The 14,303-nt window shown below is 36.0% G+C and overlaps 2 protein-coding genes across 2 annotated transcripts in view; both read right to left on the bottom strand.

The window, feature by feature from the left end:
• The window catches only part of LOC130708395 (serine/threonine-protein kinase MRCK alpha-like), a 76,132-nt gene extending 72,195 nt beyond the window's left edge, over positions 1-3,937 (bottom strand). The window contains exons 1-3 of the mRNA XM_057548331.1: positions 3,877-3,937; positions 3,400-3,590; positions 2,640-2,779 (exon numbers count right to left, since the gene is read on the bottom strand). Of these exons, the coding sequence (XP_057404314.1) occupies positions 2,640-2,779; positions 3,400-3,590; positions 3,877-3,937 (392 nt within the window). The remainder of the gene's footprint in view (positions 1-2,639; positions 2,780-3,399; positions 3,591-3,876) is intronic.
• An 824-nt stretch (positions 3,938-4,761) lies between these two features.
• LOC130708394 (serine/threonine-protein kinase MRCK alpha-like) overlaps positions 4,762-14,303 on the bottom strand; it is a 28,639-nt gene continuing 19,097 nt past the window's right edge. The window contains exon 6 of the mRNA XM_057548330.1: positions 4,762-5,001. Coding sequence (XP_057404313.1) covers positions 4,882-5,001 — 120 coding nt within the window. The 3' untranslated portion in view covers positions 4,762-4,881. The remainder of the gene's footprint in view (positions 5,002-14,303) is intronic.

Below are 14,303 nucleotides of genomic sequence, written 5' to 3'. Positions count from 1 at the left end.
TGCATAGAACTGTGAACATGCCTAGGGTTATGCATATGCTCAGGAAAGACCAGAGAAGGACATAAGTTCTCACCTCTGGCTGACATTGGATGCATAGATAAATGTTTTTCATCAAATTTCAGAGGTTTTCTGCCATTATCTCTTCCAATATTCTTGAGGCTTTGCACAAGTATAACGTGTTGTCAACTGCCTGGCTGAGTGTTGAAGAAGTGACCCCACTTGCACACAGAGCTCTTCAGCAAAGTGTGGGAGATTCACTGGTTCCAGATGTTTAAAGAAATCTCTGCAAAATCATTAGCTAACTACTAAGCTAACAAAGTAGAGACGTCAAATAACTACACATGACTAAGAATAAAGACTTTATAGATTAGCTTGAAAAATTCACTGAACAAACAAACAACAACTACAACAAACAACAATAACAAATCCTGGAGAAGAAGTAGAATTTGATAACTAGAGCTGACAATAGTATTATTTGAAATGTCCAGTTTAAAAAAATATATACTGTATGACTTGCAAGGAAGCATAAAAGTATGACCAATACACAGGAAAAAAGCAATCAATAGAAACTATCTCTGAGGAAACCCAGATGTTGGATTTACCAGACAAAGATTTAAATCAGCTATTTTAAATATGTTTGAAGACCTAAAGGAAATCATGCCTAAAGAACTAAATGAAAGGATGAGAATGATGTCTCACCAAGTAGGAAATATAAATAAGGAAATAGAAAATACAAAAAAGAACCAAACAGAAATTCAGAGGTTGATGAGTACAATAACTGAAACGAAGAATACACCAGAAGGGGTCAACAACAGAACTGAGCTGGCAGAAAGCAGAATCACTGAACTTGAAGACAGGTCAATTAACATTATCCAGTCTGAAGAAAAGAAAGAAAAAAGAATGAAGAAAAATTAATAAAACCTCAGAGTTCCTTGGGACACCATGAAGAATACTAAACTATATATAATGGGAGTCCCAGAAGGAGAGGAGAAAGAAAAGGGGTCAGAAAGGATAATTGAATGAAAATCTCAAATCAATATATAACCTAACTTTCCATCTTGAGAAACTAGGAAAAGAAGAACAAACTAAACTCAGAACAAGCAGAAGGAAGGAAATAATAAAGTTTAGAGTGGAAATTAATAAAACAGAGAATAGAAAAATAAGAGAAAATCAAGAAAACCAAAAGTTGGCTTTTTGAAAAGATCAACAAAAATTGATAAACTTTTAGCTAAACTGACCAAGAAAAAAATGAAAGAAACCTCAAATTACTAAAGTCAGAAGTAAAGTGGGAACATTACTTCTGACCTTTCAGAAAATAAAAGGGAATACTATGAACAAGTGTATGCTCCCAAAATTAGATAATCTAAAGAAAATGGAAACATTCCTAGAAAAACACAAGGTACTAAAGCTGACTCAAGAAGATGTAGAAAATCTCAATAGACTTATAACAAGTAAAGAGATTGAACTAGCAATCAAAAAATATCCCATAAAGGAACCCCCAGGACCAGATGACCACACTAGTGAATTCTACCAAACATATTTAATACCAATCCTTCACAAACTCTTTCAAAAATAAAAGAGAAGAGAGTACTTTCCAACTTAATCTGAGGTCAGTATTATCCTAATACCAAAACCAGGCAAAAATATCACAAGGCAACAAAACTATAGACCAATATCTTGTGTTAATATAGATGCAAATATCTTCAAAAATTCTATTGAACCCAATCCAACATATTATAAAAAAGATTAGATACCATGACCAAGTGGGATTTATCCCAGGAATGTATGATTGGTTCTATATACAAGTAACAATTAATGTAATACATCATGAGAATTAAGGGGAAAACAATCATGTGATCTTCTCAATAGACACAAAAAAAGCATTTGTCAAAATCCAACACCCCTTACAGATAAAAACACTCAACAAACCAGGAAGAGAAGGCTGTTTTCTCAACCTGATAAAGGGCATCAGCCATGAAAAATAATGAAGTATTGATACATGCTACATGGGTGAGTCTTGAAACATTATGCTTAGTGAAAGAAGCCAGTTACAAAACTCCACATGTTGTATGATTCCATTTATATAAAATTCAGAATAGGCAAATCCATAGAGATAGAAACAGATTAATGGTTGCTGGGGCTGGGGGCAGGGGTGAATGTAGAGTGACTGCTAACTAATAAAGGTTTCTTTTTGGTGTGATGAAAATGTTCTAAAATTAGATTGTAGTGATGGTTTTACAACCTTGTGAATATACTAAAAACCACTGGGTTGCCCATTTTTAAATGGTGAATTTTATAATATACGAATTATATCTCAATATAAAGAGCATCTGGTTTTAAGGTTGTATTTCCTTTTCTGCTACACACACACATACACACACACACACATAAGAATATAAACTTCTGACTAAAAAAAATAAATAAATAAACTATTACAAATATTACACAATTATAATCCATACCCAAGAGGTAATGATGCAAACTTTAGGCAGAAATCTTCTATTTTAAAGTTCACATGGCAATGGAGAAAATTAGAAACTTAACATAAGTTAAATGACAACACTATTTTTAAAAATTTCAGAAACCATTTTTATTCCCAGATTTTTTTGATAAAAAATACTCTCCCTTTCGAAGCTTACCTCATGTCAATCACTTGACTAACTACAACATTGGGTGTTGAGTCTTCTTCTTCATCCATATCATACAGGAAGAGTTTGAAATCACACACTACAGCCAATGCCCTCTGCCATCCTTTTTTCATCCCTGCTTTCTTTGGAATCTTTAGTTTTTATTTTTCAAAAAACAAATAAAAGCAATCCAAGCTGAAACATCAAATACTACCCAATTATTACATATAAAATTAAAATAATAAAAATGAAAAAAAAATGTGTTATAAATCTACCACTTGTTAAAGATTGGAACAGAACTATATAACATAATTCCTTTGAGGACTAAACAATTCTTAGGTTGTGAAAATAAGATCAATACCATTTCCATTAACACTAGTCACAGCGTTGCCTCTACCTAAGATTAAATTCAATTTTGGTAGCCTCAAATTCAACTCAGATTTTAAATATTTCTGAAGAAGATTCTTTCACTTTTAGTTTCATAATTTATTATTACTGACTGGAAGTCAAATTTACACCATTAGAAGGGATTTTAGCATTCGTTCATTGCAAAGTAAGGTCTAAACAGAAAACTTTGGGAAATTTGAAAATATCCTATCGGGGACACTTAAACTTTATTCTGAAATCATATTCTTCAGATGATTTTCAATTGCATATAATTAATATCATATAACATATCATAAATATTTCTGAAAAATATTGTGCACACATTGTGAAAAGTGATTAATAAACTCTTTAAGACTTCATCTGAAACAAAAATATTGACACTTACCCAGACATGGCCTTCATAGGCTGTTCCCATGCCTTTCTGTGAGTCTAGACAGAAGGCACCTTTCTTCTGATGAAAAGGCACGGGACAAGTTTTTGGAGCTTTTTCTACACAGGTTGTGTGACATGAGAACCCACATGCTTTTTGAGGGAAATAAAGAGATATGATTGTAGGGGATATGATGGTTTGACTCCCTCAACCCCCATTGCAATTCTGTCTACTACTGTAGAGGTGAAATGCTAAAAACTACATTTCCCAGACTCCCTTGGAACTAAGTTTTGGACCTGATGTAAGCTCCACTAATAAGATAACTCTCTGTAAGACTTTGAGTTGAGTCAAGATGGGAGAGATGCCTGATGTAGCACATCCATTTTACTGGCTTGGATCTTGACAGAGGGAGTGTGAGGTCACAGCTGCAGTGGTGGTTTCTGAATTTGATGGAAGCTCTCTTAACTCTGCAGCAACAGGGTCTTTCCTGACTCTGGCAGAAGTTGCAGGTTCTGAGGGCTGCAGCAGTGGTGGCAGCTTCCAGATTCACCATCTTCTTGCGACAAAGGTGGGGCTGTTCCAGGCTCAGCAGAGACTGAGTAATGCTGGCAGCAGGAGATGCTCCTGGGAGCTCAGCTCAGAGCCTGCCTCTGCTGCCCTAGGAGAATTGTATGGGCACATAATTCCCCATTTAAAATCCTATTTTCTTTAATATGCTAGGACACATTTATGGTTAAGGCATCTCTGACTGTCACAATGCTGAGGGCAGGAAAGTTGTCCTGCTCAGCACTGTGTGTCCCTGAGTGGACACTCGACAGGACTGGCTGGGGAAACCAATGAGTACGGAGTCTGTTCCCTAGGATGACGTATGAGGTGCCTGTGTAGCACTGTGATCCACTGTTTGATATTTCCAAAAAATATATTTCTTTCTTTCAACGATATCTGCTGTAATAAATTCATTGAGTAAAATAAAAGGATTACAGCTCAAGGATAGTATTCCATTTTCCTGTCACATAAGCTGGTGGATGTCATCCTCATACTCTACTGAGTGTGTACAGGGGCTACCTGCTTTTTCTCAGATCTTCAATTTATTCCCCTCTTTTCAGCACCACATGTCACCTCTGCCTCCTAAAGGACTTGGTGTCCCTAATCCCTGAATCCTTCTAGGTTTCCAAAGTATTAATTATCTTGTGATTTTTTGGCAAGTCATTTCTAAGCACCTGACATTCATATTTCTCAGCTCTCCTAACCCCTCACTCAGGTTCTTCCATCTTTCAAAATTATGTTGACTTATTTGTCTACTCTCTCTCTTTAGTCTGTTTAACAAGTTTCATTAGAAAGCAAAAGTGTAGGCATTTTTGAATCTACTATGTTTAACCAGAAGTCTCCAAGAAAAAAGGAAGAAAAGAAAGAAGGGAGGAAAGGAGAAAGGGAGGGAGGGAAGGGGAGAGGGAGGGAGGGAGGGGTTAGAGACCAAAACGAACTTATTCTCATTTTTCAAGGACCTGCTAAGTTTATAACTAAATCAAGTACCTGAGTTGGAAAGAGGATTCTATTATGATATTCCTTTCTCTTTATCGTTGGTGTGTGAACTGGAAGGTGAGCAGAATCTGTGATCTGAATCAAAGAGACAAAAATAAATATAGGCAAGTTACCTGTCACCAAAATTATAAGAATTAAATTATTTCTCAAGTAAGACAAAAGAATAATACTTGTTAGACAAAAACACAATAAAACTAAAATTCTCACAAAGCTGAAAATATATTTTAAGTAATTTAAATCTATGCTTTCAATTTCTACAAACAAAATACATGTATATTTCATATACTTTATATCAATTTGGCTATTTTTAAATGTGTGTCATAGCATGTGCATGTAGACTACATTAAAAGGAGAATATTAATCATACACGTATTTAAAGATACTTTCATTAAGTAGATATACGATCAGAATCTTCAAAAGATTTCTTCAACTACTTGTCTTATAAATGTAGAAGGGATTTATGGCTGTAAATATGTAGAAATACATTAAAATCAATTATAGAGGGTTCAGCAAGATTTTGTGAATACTACTAATCTAAAAATGGGTGCAGGTAACTTAGATTACATTTCTTAAATTAGACTTCAAAAGCATATGAAATTGGGCTGTTTATATGATATAAAATTTTTCTTTCCGAGGAAATAGTAGAAAATACGTTTTGAAATGGAAAGAATTGGATGCTTACAGATGTTACTGGGGAATAAGGTTTGATTGTAAGTGAAGATGCTGCACAGCTGAGCAGAGCATATAAGTATATAGACTTGAATAATGACAAATACAATGGAGAAAAAATACAAGAAATTGATAGTAAATGCAGGAGATTCAGAACATTTGCCAAATTTTCAAAGTTATGAAGAAAAAAATGCCTCTTTGAGACACTTGATGAACCTACACAGACACATCGTAATCACACGAAGTCCATAGTTTACATTAGGGTTTACTCTTGGCCCTGTACATTCTATGGGTTTGGACAGATGTATAAGGACATATGTTTATCAGTATGGCACCATACAGAATCGTTTCACTCTCATAAAAATCTTCTCTACTCTGCCTGCTCATCACCTCACCCCCAACCCCTGGAAACTACATGATCTTTTTACAGCATGTAGTTTTGCCTTTTCTAAAATGTCATATAGTTGGAATCATACAGTATGTAGCCCTTTCAGATTGGCTACTATCACTTGGTAAGATGCACTTTAGATTCCTATGTCTTTTCATGGCTCCATAACTCATTTATTTTTATCACTAAATAATATTCTATTGTCTTGACGTATCACAGTTTATTTATCCAGTCACCTACTGAGGGACATCTTGGTTGCTTCCAAGTTTGGGCAATTATAAATAAAGTGGCTATATACATCCACATACAAGATTTTGTGTAGAGGTAAGTTTTCATTTCATTCGGGTAAATACCAAGGTGCTAAGCTGCAGGATTGTTTGTTTTCTTATTGTAGAGTTTTAAGAGTTCTTTGTATGTTTTGGATAACAAATCTTTATCAGATTTGTCTTTTGCAAATATTTTCTCCCTGTCTGTGGCTAGTCTTCTTAGTCCCTTGACATTGTCTTTTGCAGAGCAGAGGTTTTTAATTTTAATGAAGTCCAGCTTATCAATAATTTAGTGGATCATGCTTTTGGTTTTATATTTAAGAACTCATTACCAATCTCAAGGTCAATGAGATTTTCTCCTATGTTGTAGTTTTGCATTTTATATTTAGGTTTATGATCAATTTCAAATTAATTTTTATAAAGAATGTAAGGTCTGTGTCTAGGTTTATATTTTTCCATGTGGATGTCTAGTTGTTCCAGCACCATTTGTTGAAGAGACTCTCTTTGGTCCACTGTATGCTTCTGGGCTCTTTATTATATTCCATTGATCTACTTGTCCATTCTTTTGCCTTAAAAAGGATTGAAATTCTGACACATGCTATAACATAGATGAAATGTGAAGATATTAAGTGAAATTAGCCAGACAAAAAGGGGCAAATATTGTATGATTCTACTTATATAAAATATATAGAATAGGCAAATTCATAGAGACACAAAGTACTTCAGAGTTTACCAGGGACTGAAGGGAAGGGAAATGACAAGTTATTGTCTAATGAGGATAAAACTTACTTCTGTTCGGGGAGATGGAAAAGTTTGAGAAATAAATACTGTAATGGTGATGTTTGCAGAACATTGTGAACGTAATTTATGCCACTGAACTCTACACTTAAAATGAATAAATAGAAAATTTTATGTTATGTATATTTTACAACAAAACAAATAAGTAACTAACTAAAAATAGCTCGTACGTGACAGAAGTGACATTACAAATTATTAGGGAAATGATAGACTAGTCAGTGAATGGTACTTGGACAACTAACTTTCATGGTATCAGGGTGGCAAAAGTTAGATTCCTACTTCATAGCAAACAAAGATATAATTTCCTGGTGATTTAAGGACCTAAATGCAAAAAAGCAAAACTTTAAATCTTTTCAAACCTTTGGGGACAGAAGGATACTATAGAAATGGATTTCTTAGAAAACAATTAAAAAGCTCAAGCAATAAAAGGAAAGACTGATAAATTTTAGTAATTAGAATTAAAAATCTCTGCATGACAAAATGAAAGCAATAATAAGACACCACTTCATCAGAACTACAAAATTTCAAATGTCTAGTAGCAGCAACGGTTGACATGGGTATAACAAAATGAGAACTCTTACATGCTGCTAAGTGAGAGTGGAAACTGGTTTTTAAAAACTCTCTTGCCCAGCAAAGTGAGAAGAGCATGCACATGGAGGGTAATTTAAGGTGGGGACGCAGAGCCCATGTAGTGTGAGAAGTGATGGGTTAGCTGCAGAGATGGCAGATTGGTCACAGAGAATAGAGCCACTCAAATAATAAGCATATTGAGAATAATAAAAGGCAAGTTTCTCACTATCATCACAGAAAGGAGCTACAAATATGGAAAGAGAGAAAACGAGAATGAACCCTATAATGTTGGATTGAAATTAGAGGTATGAATATGTGTATGAACTCATAGTTTTTATAGGTAAGTAAGTAGACAGCTAGGTAGGTAGAGATGATAGATGGACAAATAGATGATAAATAGATACATATAGAGAGACTGATATATAATATATTTTTCTCCATCTCTATCCAATAAAACGTTCTGGAATACTGATACCCCAATAGCAATAAGCACACCTAACACCCAGATATTGACTTCTAAATACCATTTTCCACTAAAAGCAATCAGAGTGCCTTGGAGAAATGGCTAAATCTAGGGCTGGGAAAATACAGATGAGCTGTACAGCCATTTGAATGCCAGAATAAATTAAGACTATAATGGATTATAAGCCATGGATAAAATTAAAAATACTATGTGTCCATACAGATATAAATAAATTGCAAGTTTGGTGAGAAATGGGGTACTTACCATTTCAGAGTACCTCTCTACAAAGTACTCATTAATTACAAAGGAGAAAAAGTAATTTCAACATGGAGAGGCCTGGAAAAATCTCACCTTAGTGCAGAGGTCAAAGTAAACATCATCAATAATGGAATAAGTCAAAATCATATACCACCTGACAGGATACAATGAGAAGACCCCAGTATCACTTCTGTGATATTCTTAACAAAGATGCATAATCTGAATCAAGTCGTGAGGAAACACTTGTATAAAAAGAGAGACATTCTCTTCTACACCAGCCTGTGACTTTCAAGAGTATCAAGGTAATGAAGTAAAAGAAAGACTAAGAAATTCTTCTATATGGAAAGAGACTAATGAGAGATGACAACCAAAAGCAAAGTACAATTTTGAACTGCATCCTTTTGCTATAATGGACACATGGGGACAGTTGGTGATACCTGAAGTGGTCTGAGGATTAGATGATAGTAATGCATCAATGTTAGTGAGATGGTTGTATTATATATTATAGGAAGTAGGAGAATATTCTTATTGGTCAGAGTACAAGATAAAGAACTCAAGGTGATGGAAAATCAAATGACAACTTTCAAATAGTCTAGGAAAAATAAATTTATACTCTACTTGAAATATTTCTGTAAAATTTGTGATTGTTTCAAAAACATTAAGCCATCAGTTGGCAAAATTTTACATTGAAAATATGCATTTCACCACCCAACAACTAACAAATTCTCCCATATGTATATAGGCAAGTGGGTCCCAACGGGCTCATTATAATAGAGAAATTGTAATAAGGAAAAAAAGTCATCAACTGATCAAAAGGAGCATGGTTATGTGAATCCAAGTATATTTATACACTGGAATACTACACAGAAGTTAAAATTAATGAGCTGTTTTGACATGAATAAATAGTGTGAAAATAATAAGTTGTAAAACAATAGGGATAATATTTGTGTGTTTTAAGCAGACCAAGAAATCCTGTGAACTTGAAGGATACATGCTTATGATATAAAATATAAGAAGGTGAAGGGAAGAATGCACACCATTTCAGAATATTCAATCACCTCCCAGGAAAAAGAAGAATGACGCTAGATGGGCTCAACTGTTCAGTATCAAATTAATTTTCTTTTTATCTGAATCAAAAATGGCAAACTGTTTTGCTAAATTTGTGGGTAGTAGGTTTATGGGCTTGTGATAGATTATTCCTTGTACCTTCTTCCATGATGGAAATATTTTATTGTTAAAAATTTAAAACAATAAAATAAAAGTGTTATCAAAATTTTAGAGGCTCTGAGCAGAATTTGAAAACAAGGTCTGGCCTGGCTATAAACCACACTGAAATTTTCCAAAGCAGACCACATGTCTCCAGAAGAACTCTCCATCTTGCCTCCAGAATTCCAAAGTGGGCAGCAAAGAACCCTGCCCAGATTATTCAGGGTGAATGAGATGCAGAGAAAGACGGGAATAGCATTTTTGAAGAGGGAGAATATGAGCTGGGAGACACCAAACCCTTTCACTTGAGGAAACATTTTCTTTTGCAGAGAGTCAAGCTCTCTGATTAACATGAAGGGCAAATAGTTGTTTTATGTCCCATTATATAGGAGATATGAAATTATCTTTAATTTTAAGTGCAGTCACAAATGTATTTCTTTGTTTTGTTTTTGTTTGTTTGTGGTTTCTTGCATGACGGAAGGTCTCTGAGGGTTATTTGTATTTTTTGTTTGTTTTTTTTTTGATTTTATATTATAGTTGATTTACAATGTTGTGTTAGTTCCAGGTGTACAGCAAAGTGATTCATTTATACATATAAACATATCCATTCTTTTTCAGATTCTTTTCCATATAGGTTATTACAGAATACTGAGTAGAGGTCCTTGTGCTATAAAGGAGGTCCTTGTTGATTATCTATTTTATATATACTAGTGTGTATTTGTTAATCCCAAACTTCTAGTTTATCCCTCCACCCCATGTTTCCCCTTTGGCAACCATAAGTTTGTTTTCGAAGTCTGTGAGTCTGTTTAGCAAATGTATTTTTATGCCTTACATAATACCAGACTTGATGTTATGATATGATTGTGTAAAATATTCCTGTTACAGCATGACTCTGTAATGTTAATTAAAACAATGCAAATAACAAGAAAATTTTCCCTGCCAGACCATGTCCCCTCATGCTTTGTACCACAAGTTTTACTGACCATTTCATAATTCACCTAACTGTGCTCTCTGCTCTTTTAAATCCTTGCTTCATAGTAGACCCCATCATTAAGTTCTCTGTTCAAGTGCAGGTAGAATTTTTTCTTTTTTCACTGATTTTCAGGAGCAGTTTTCTCATTTGAATTTCAAATCTTCCTGTGTTATCAGTTAAACTTAATATTCTCTATAGACTCTTCCTAAGCAATGCATCTGATTAGGAGAGAAACAGCAATGTTTCTGAATGGGATTCAGTCTCCCTTTGTTTGTTACAAGTGAAAAGTTCTGAAGCAAAGCTACCCCAGAGAGGCACCTTCACTGGGTCTGCTTCGTCTCCACTGTATGAGGATGGAGATGTGGATCTGGAACTGATGTAAAACTTGATATTTAGATTCTGTTCAAATATGTTCTCAATTGGATCAGCCTAGAAAAACAAGTTAGGGAAAACAAAATTTTAAGAGATCACTGTGAAGAATTCAGGACTCTTAATGGAAGTCATGAACATTACAATGCTTCCTAATAATGGGTGACAAAATTATTATTTTAGTATATTTGTTAGAAATATGTCAACCCACAAAACCATAGCCATAATGCTTCAATAGTGGACACAGCTGTTCCCACCTGCACCTTCTCTTTAGCAGGTGTTGTTTCACATCCATCATTCCATCCCATGTGGAGGTACCATGACATTAAAAAAAAAAAAAAAAAAAAAAAAAAATTGAGCAGGTAGATTTCATCCACAGTGGGTAATAGAGAAATGAACTAGAAACTAAAGATAAGAATTCTATCCCTGAGGGCACCTAGTAAAAAGATTCAGAATATATCACCCCAAAATATACTACTTTGACATATTAATTATTTGAATTAAAATACTTGAGAAACAGCCATGCAAGGACACTGTGACCCTCCTTTGTCCTCCTGAAGGCAAGATATAGACCTCCCCTGTGAAAGGCACCCTCCCTGTACCAGGAGGAGGGAAGACATTCTTATCACCAGACACAGCGAATTTAAGGCCATGAAGGCTGCATAAACAAACCTTGTTAAACAAGCCATATCTTCCTTGTTACTTCACCATTCATTACCCTTAACCCAAACCACTTTGTCTATCAATTCTTCACAAATTTACTGTTTCTTTGACTAAAAAAGTGTAAAAGCTTCTTACTCTGGTCACTTCAGGTCTTCTTTCTCTTGGGAAGGCTCCCATGTACATGTAAAAATTCAATAAAATGTGTATGCTTTTCTCCTGTTAATCTGTCTTACGTCAATTTAAGTCTTAGGCCCAGCCAAAGACCCAAAGAAGGTAGACAAGAATTTTTCCTCCCCCACACCAGATTAGGCATTAAATGAAAGCAAAAGAAACTAATCATTGTGATTAATAATTGTGACTAATGGTGCAAATGCAAACCCCTGCTTATTTCACAGTGTAGAAATACTGGCACTCAGGGGTCGCCATCTTTTATGTTTAGAAATTTTTAAACTTTACTTTGGAAGATCATATTGTTACCAAGCCGGCTTGCCACATGACAGGCCAATAAATTGGGAGACAAGGTGCTGAGGCAAGGAATAAGGACTTTATTCGGAAAGCCATCAGACTGAGAAAATGGCAGACTAGTGTACCCAAAAAACCCACCTTATGGGGTCTGGTTGCCAGTTTCTTTTATAGAACAGAGAGGGGGAGGAGGGGAGGAAGTAAAGTGAAAAGGCCATTTATCTTGCAAAATATCTCCTGCTCACTTGGCCTGCATTGGGGAGGGGATGTGTTAATTTCTTCTTTTCTGTAGCAATTCACAGGTGGGCAGGGTCAGAATGTCTCCCTGTGAGGTGAACAAAGGCCTTTTAGTTTAACAGTCAGGAAGAGGGGCAGGGTTCCCTGTGGCAGGCCAGTGATTGTAACAATAACAAAAACAATGAAAAGCAAACGTTAAAGTAAAAGAAACAGAATCATGGAGTCAGAGTTTGCTCTTCCCTGTTACACTATAGTGCATAATTTAGTGAGGAGGCTATAGGGCAGCCCTCCTGGAGTTGCATACACTCCATATGGTACTTCATATGGTTCTAGAGAATAAAAATAGTGTTTTGCTATTTTCTTTACACATAATATGTAATATACATGAGATGGTTGTGGTGGTGATAGCAGTTGTAACTGGGATTTAGGGGTGGGGGGAGCTGGTAGAGATTATAGAAAGGCTAACACAGCCCTGAGCACACCTTAGTCGTAGACTCTTAGAAAGTCCTATGGGTTTGTATGAGCACGTTTTTTGGCGAACAGAATAAACTCTCTTTAGAGAATAAGGCCAAATAATAAGGAACAGAAATAATAGATGATGTGCAAAGCAAAAAGCTTTGGTTAGTAAATTACTTCTTAAGCTTGCTTTCATTTCAAGGTGGCATCAGACATGTGGCTTAAATCCCCAAATGCCCAGTTTATTTTCTCAGTCTCTTCCATTGTTAATTCATGTGACCACTGTTATGAAATACAGTGTACTACTATTCATATAACATTTGATTAATTTTTTTTTTTTTTTTGGTGTGGTGAATTTAAAAGTCTGCTTTTGGATTGATTCCTGGTACAATTTTCTATGTGGCTAATACTTTAGAGATCAACAAGTCTCCCAACAAAATACTTGGCCTAACACTGAAGGCTGGAACTTTAAAACCAGCGAGATTTGCCTGTTGCTAATAGACGTGTTTCCTGGTAGGGCCATGAGCCTCACTGGGACAGAGTCCTCATCCACCGTGCGTGTGCAACTCTCAGCACAATGCCTGGCACAACTGAAACTCAAGTCTTCCCACCTCCATTAGCTGCCTTCTCCATATGCCACCCTCCCACCCTCAGATCACAGCCACATCCTTCACAATCACTACCCTCTACTTCACCAGCTGGTCTGTTTATATCCTCCCTCTCTCTCCTTTTTTTTTTTGCAAACTAGTTTTTCAGTGTGAGGTGTAGCAACTAAATGGAAAAAAGGCATAACTCAAATATATAATGCTAATTAAGTATTATGATGCAAACAACCAGGGACATACCGCCTATGGCAAAAGAAGCCCCTCTTGTGTCCCAGTCAACTGCCTTCCTTCCCCAAAGGAAACTACCTTTGATCATCTCTTTGCATTTGTTTAGAATTTTAGCACATTACATTTGCATCCCTAAACACTACTGTAGTGTAAGTGCCTGAGATTAAACTTTGGATTGTAGTGTAAGTGCATGATATTAAACTTTGGATTGCTGAGGCATCCATTACAAAAGACATCCATCGTGAATAAACATCTTGCCTGCCTATGACACAGCTACCAGCATAACAACCATATAAGGAGTTGTCACCCCAGCCATGAAGTTTCCTTTCAGAAAGCCCTCAGCAACCTAGATAACTGACCACTTGAGCCACCCGTTTATCCCTTCCCATGCCCTGAATCCTGCTCTTAAGCTTTAAATTAGACAATAGTGAAACCCTGAAACCCGAGACACCCTACCCTCCATCTTAACAAAAGCAGAGCCCTGGGTCCACTTTCTCTCCTGTTCTCTCTACCTGCCACCTCGTTGTGTGGCCACTGGGTATGCCATGTACCCTCCAGGACCTGTGAGTGATCAATCCTGTTCCTCAAAGTTCCCTGATAGTTTTTACTGAAGCACATCCTGCTATCATAATAAGAACCACAAGGCTTGGTCCAGCCACAACAATGGGCCCTGTGGTGGTGGAGAGGAATGTCTGTGGGACTCACTGCAAGTACTATGGCCCAGGTGAGTGCCCCGGGCATTCCTAGCCAAGAGCATCACTACCAG

Source organism: Balaenoptera acutorostrata, chromosome 6 (assembly GCF_949987535.1).
Source record: "Balaenoptera acutorostrata chromosome 6, mBalAcu1.1, whole genome shotgun sequence".
Taxonomy (NCBI): Eukaryota; Metazoa; Chordata; class Mammalia; order Artiodactyla; family Balaenopteridae; genus Balaenoptera; species Balaenoptera acutorostrata.
This window is presented reverse-complemented; position numbering and strand designations above follow the sequence as displayed.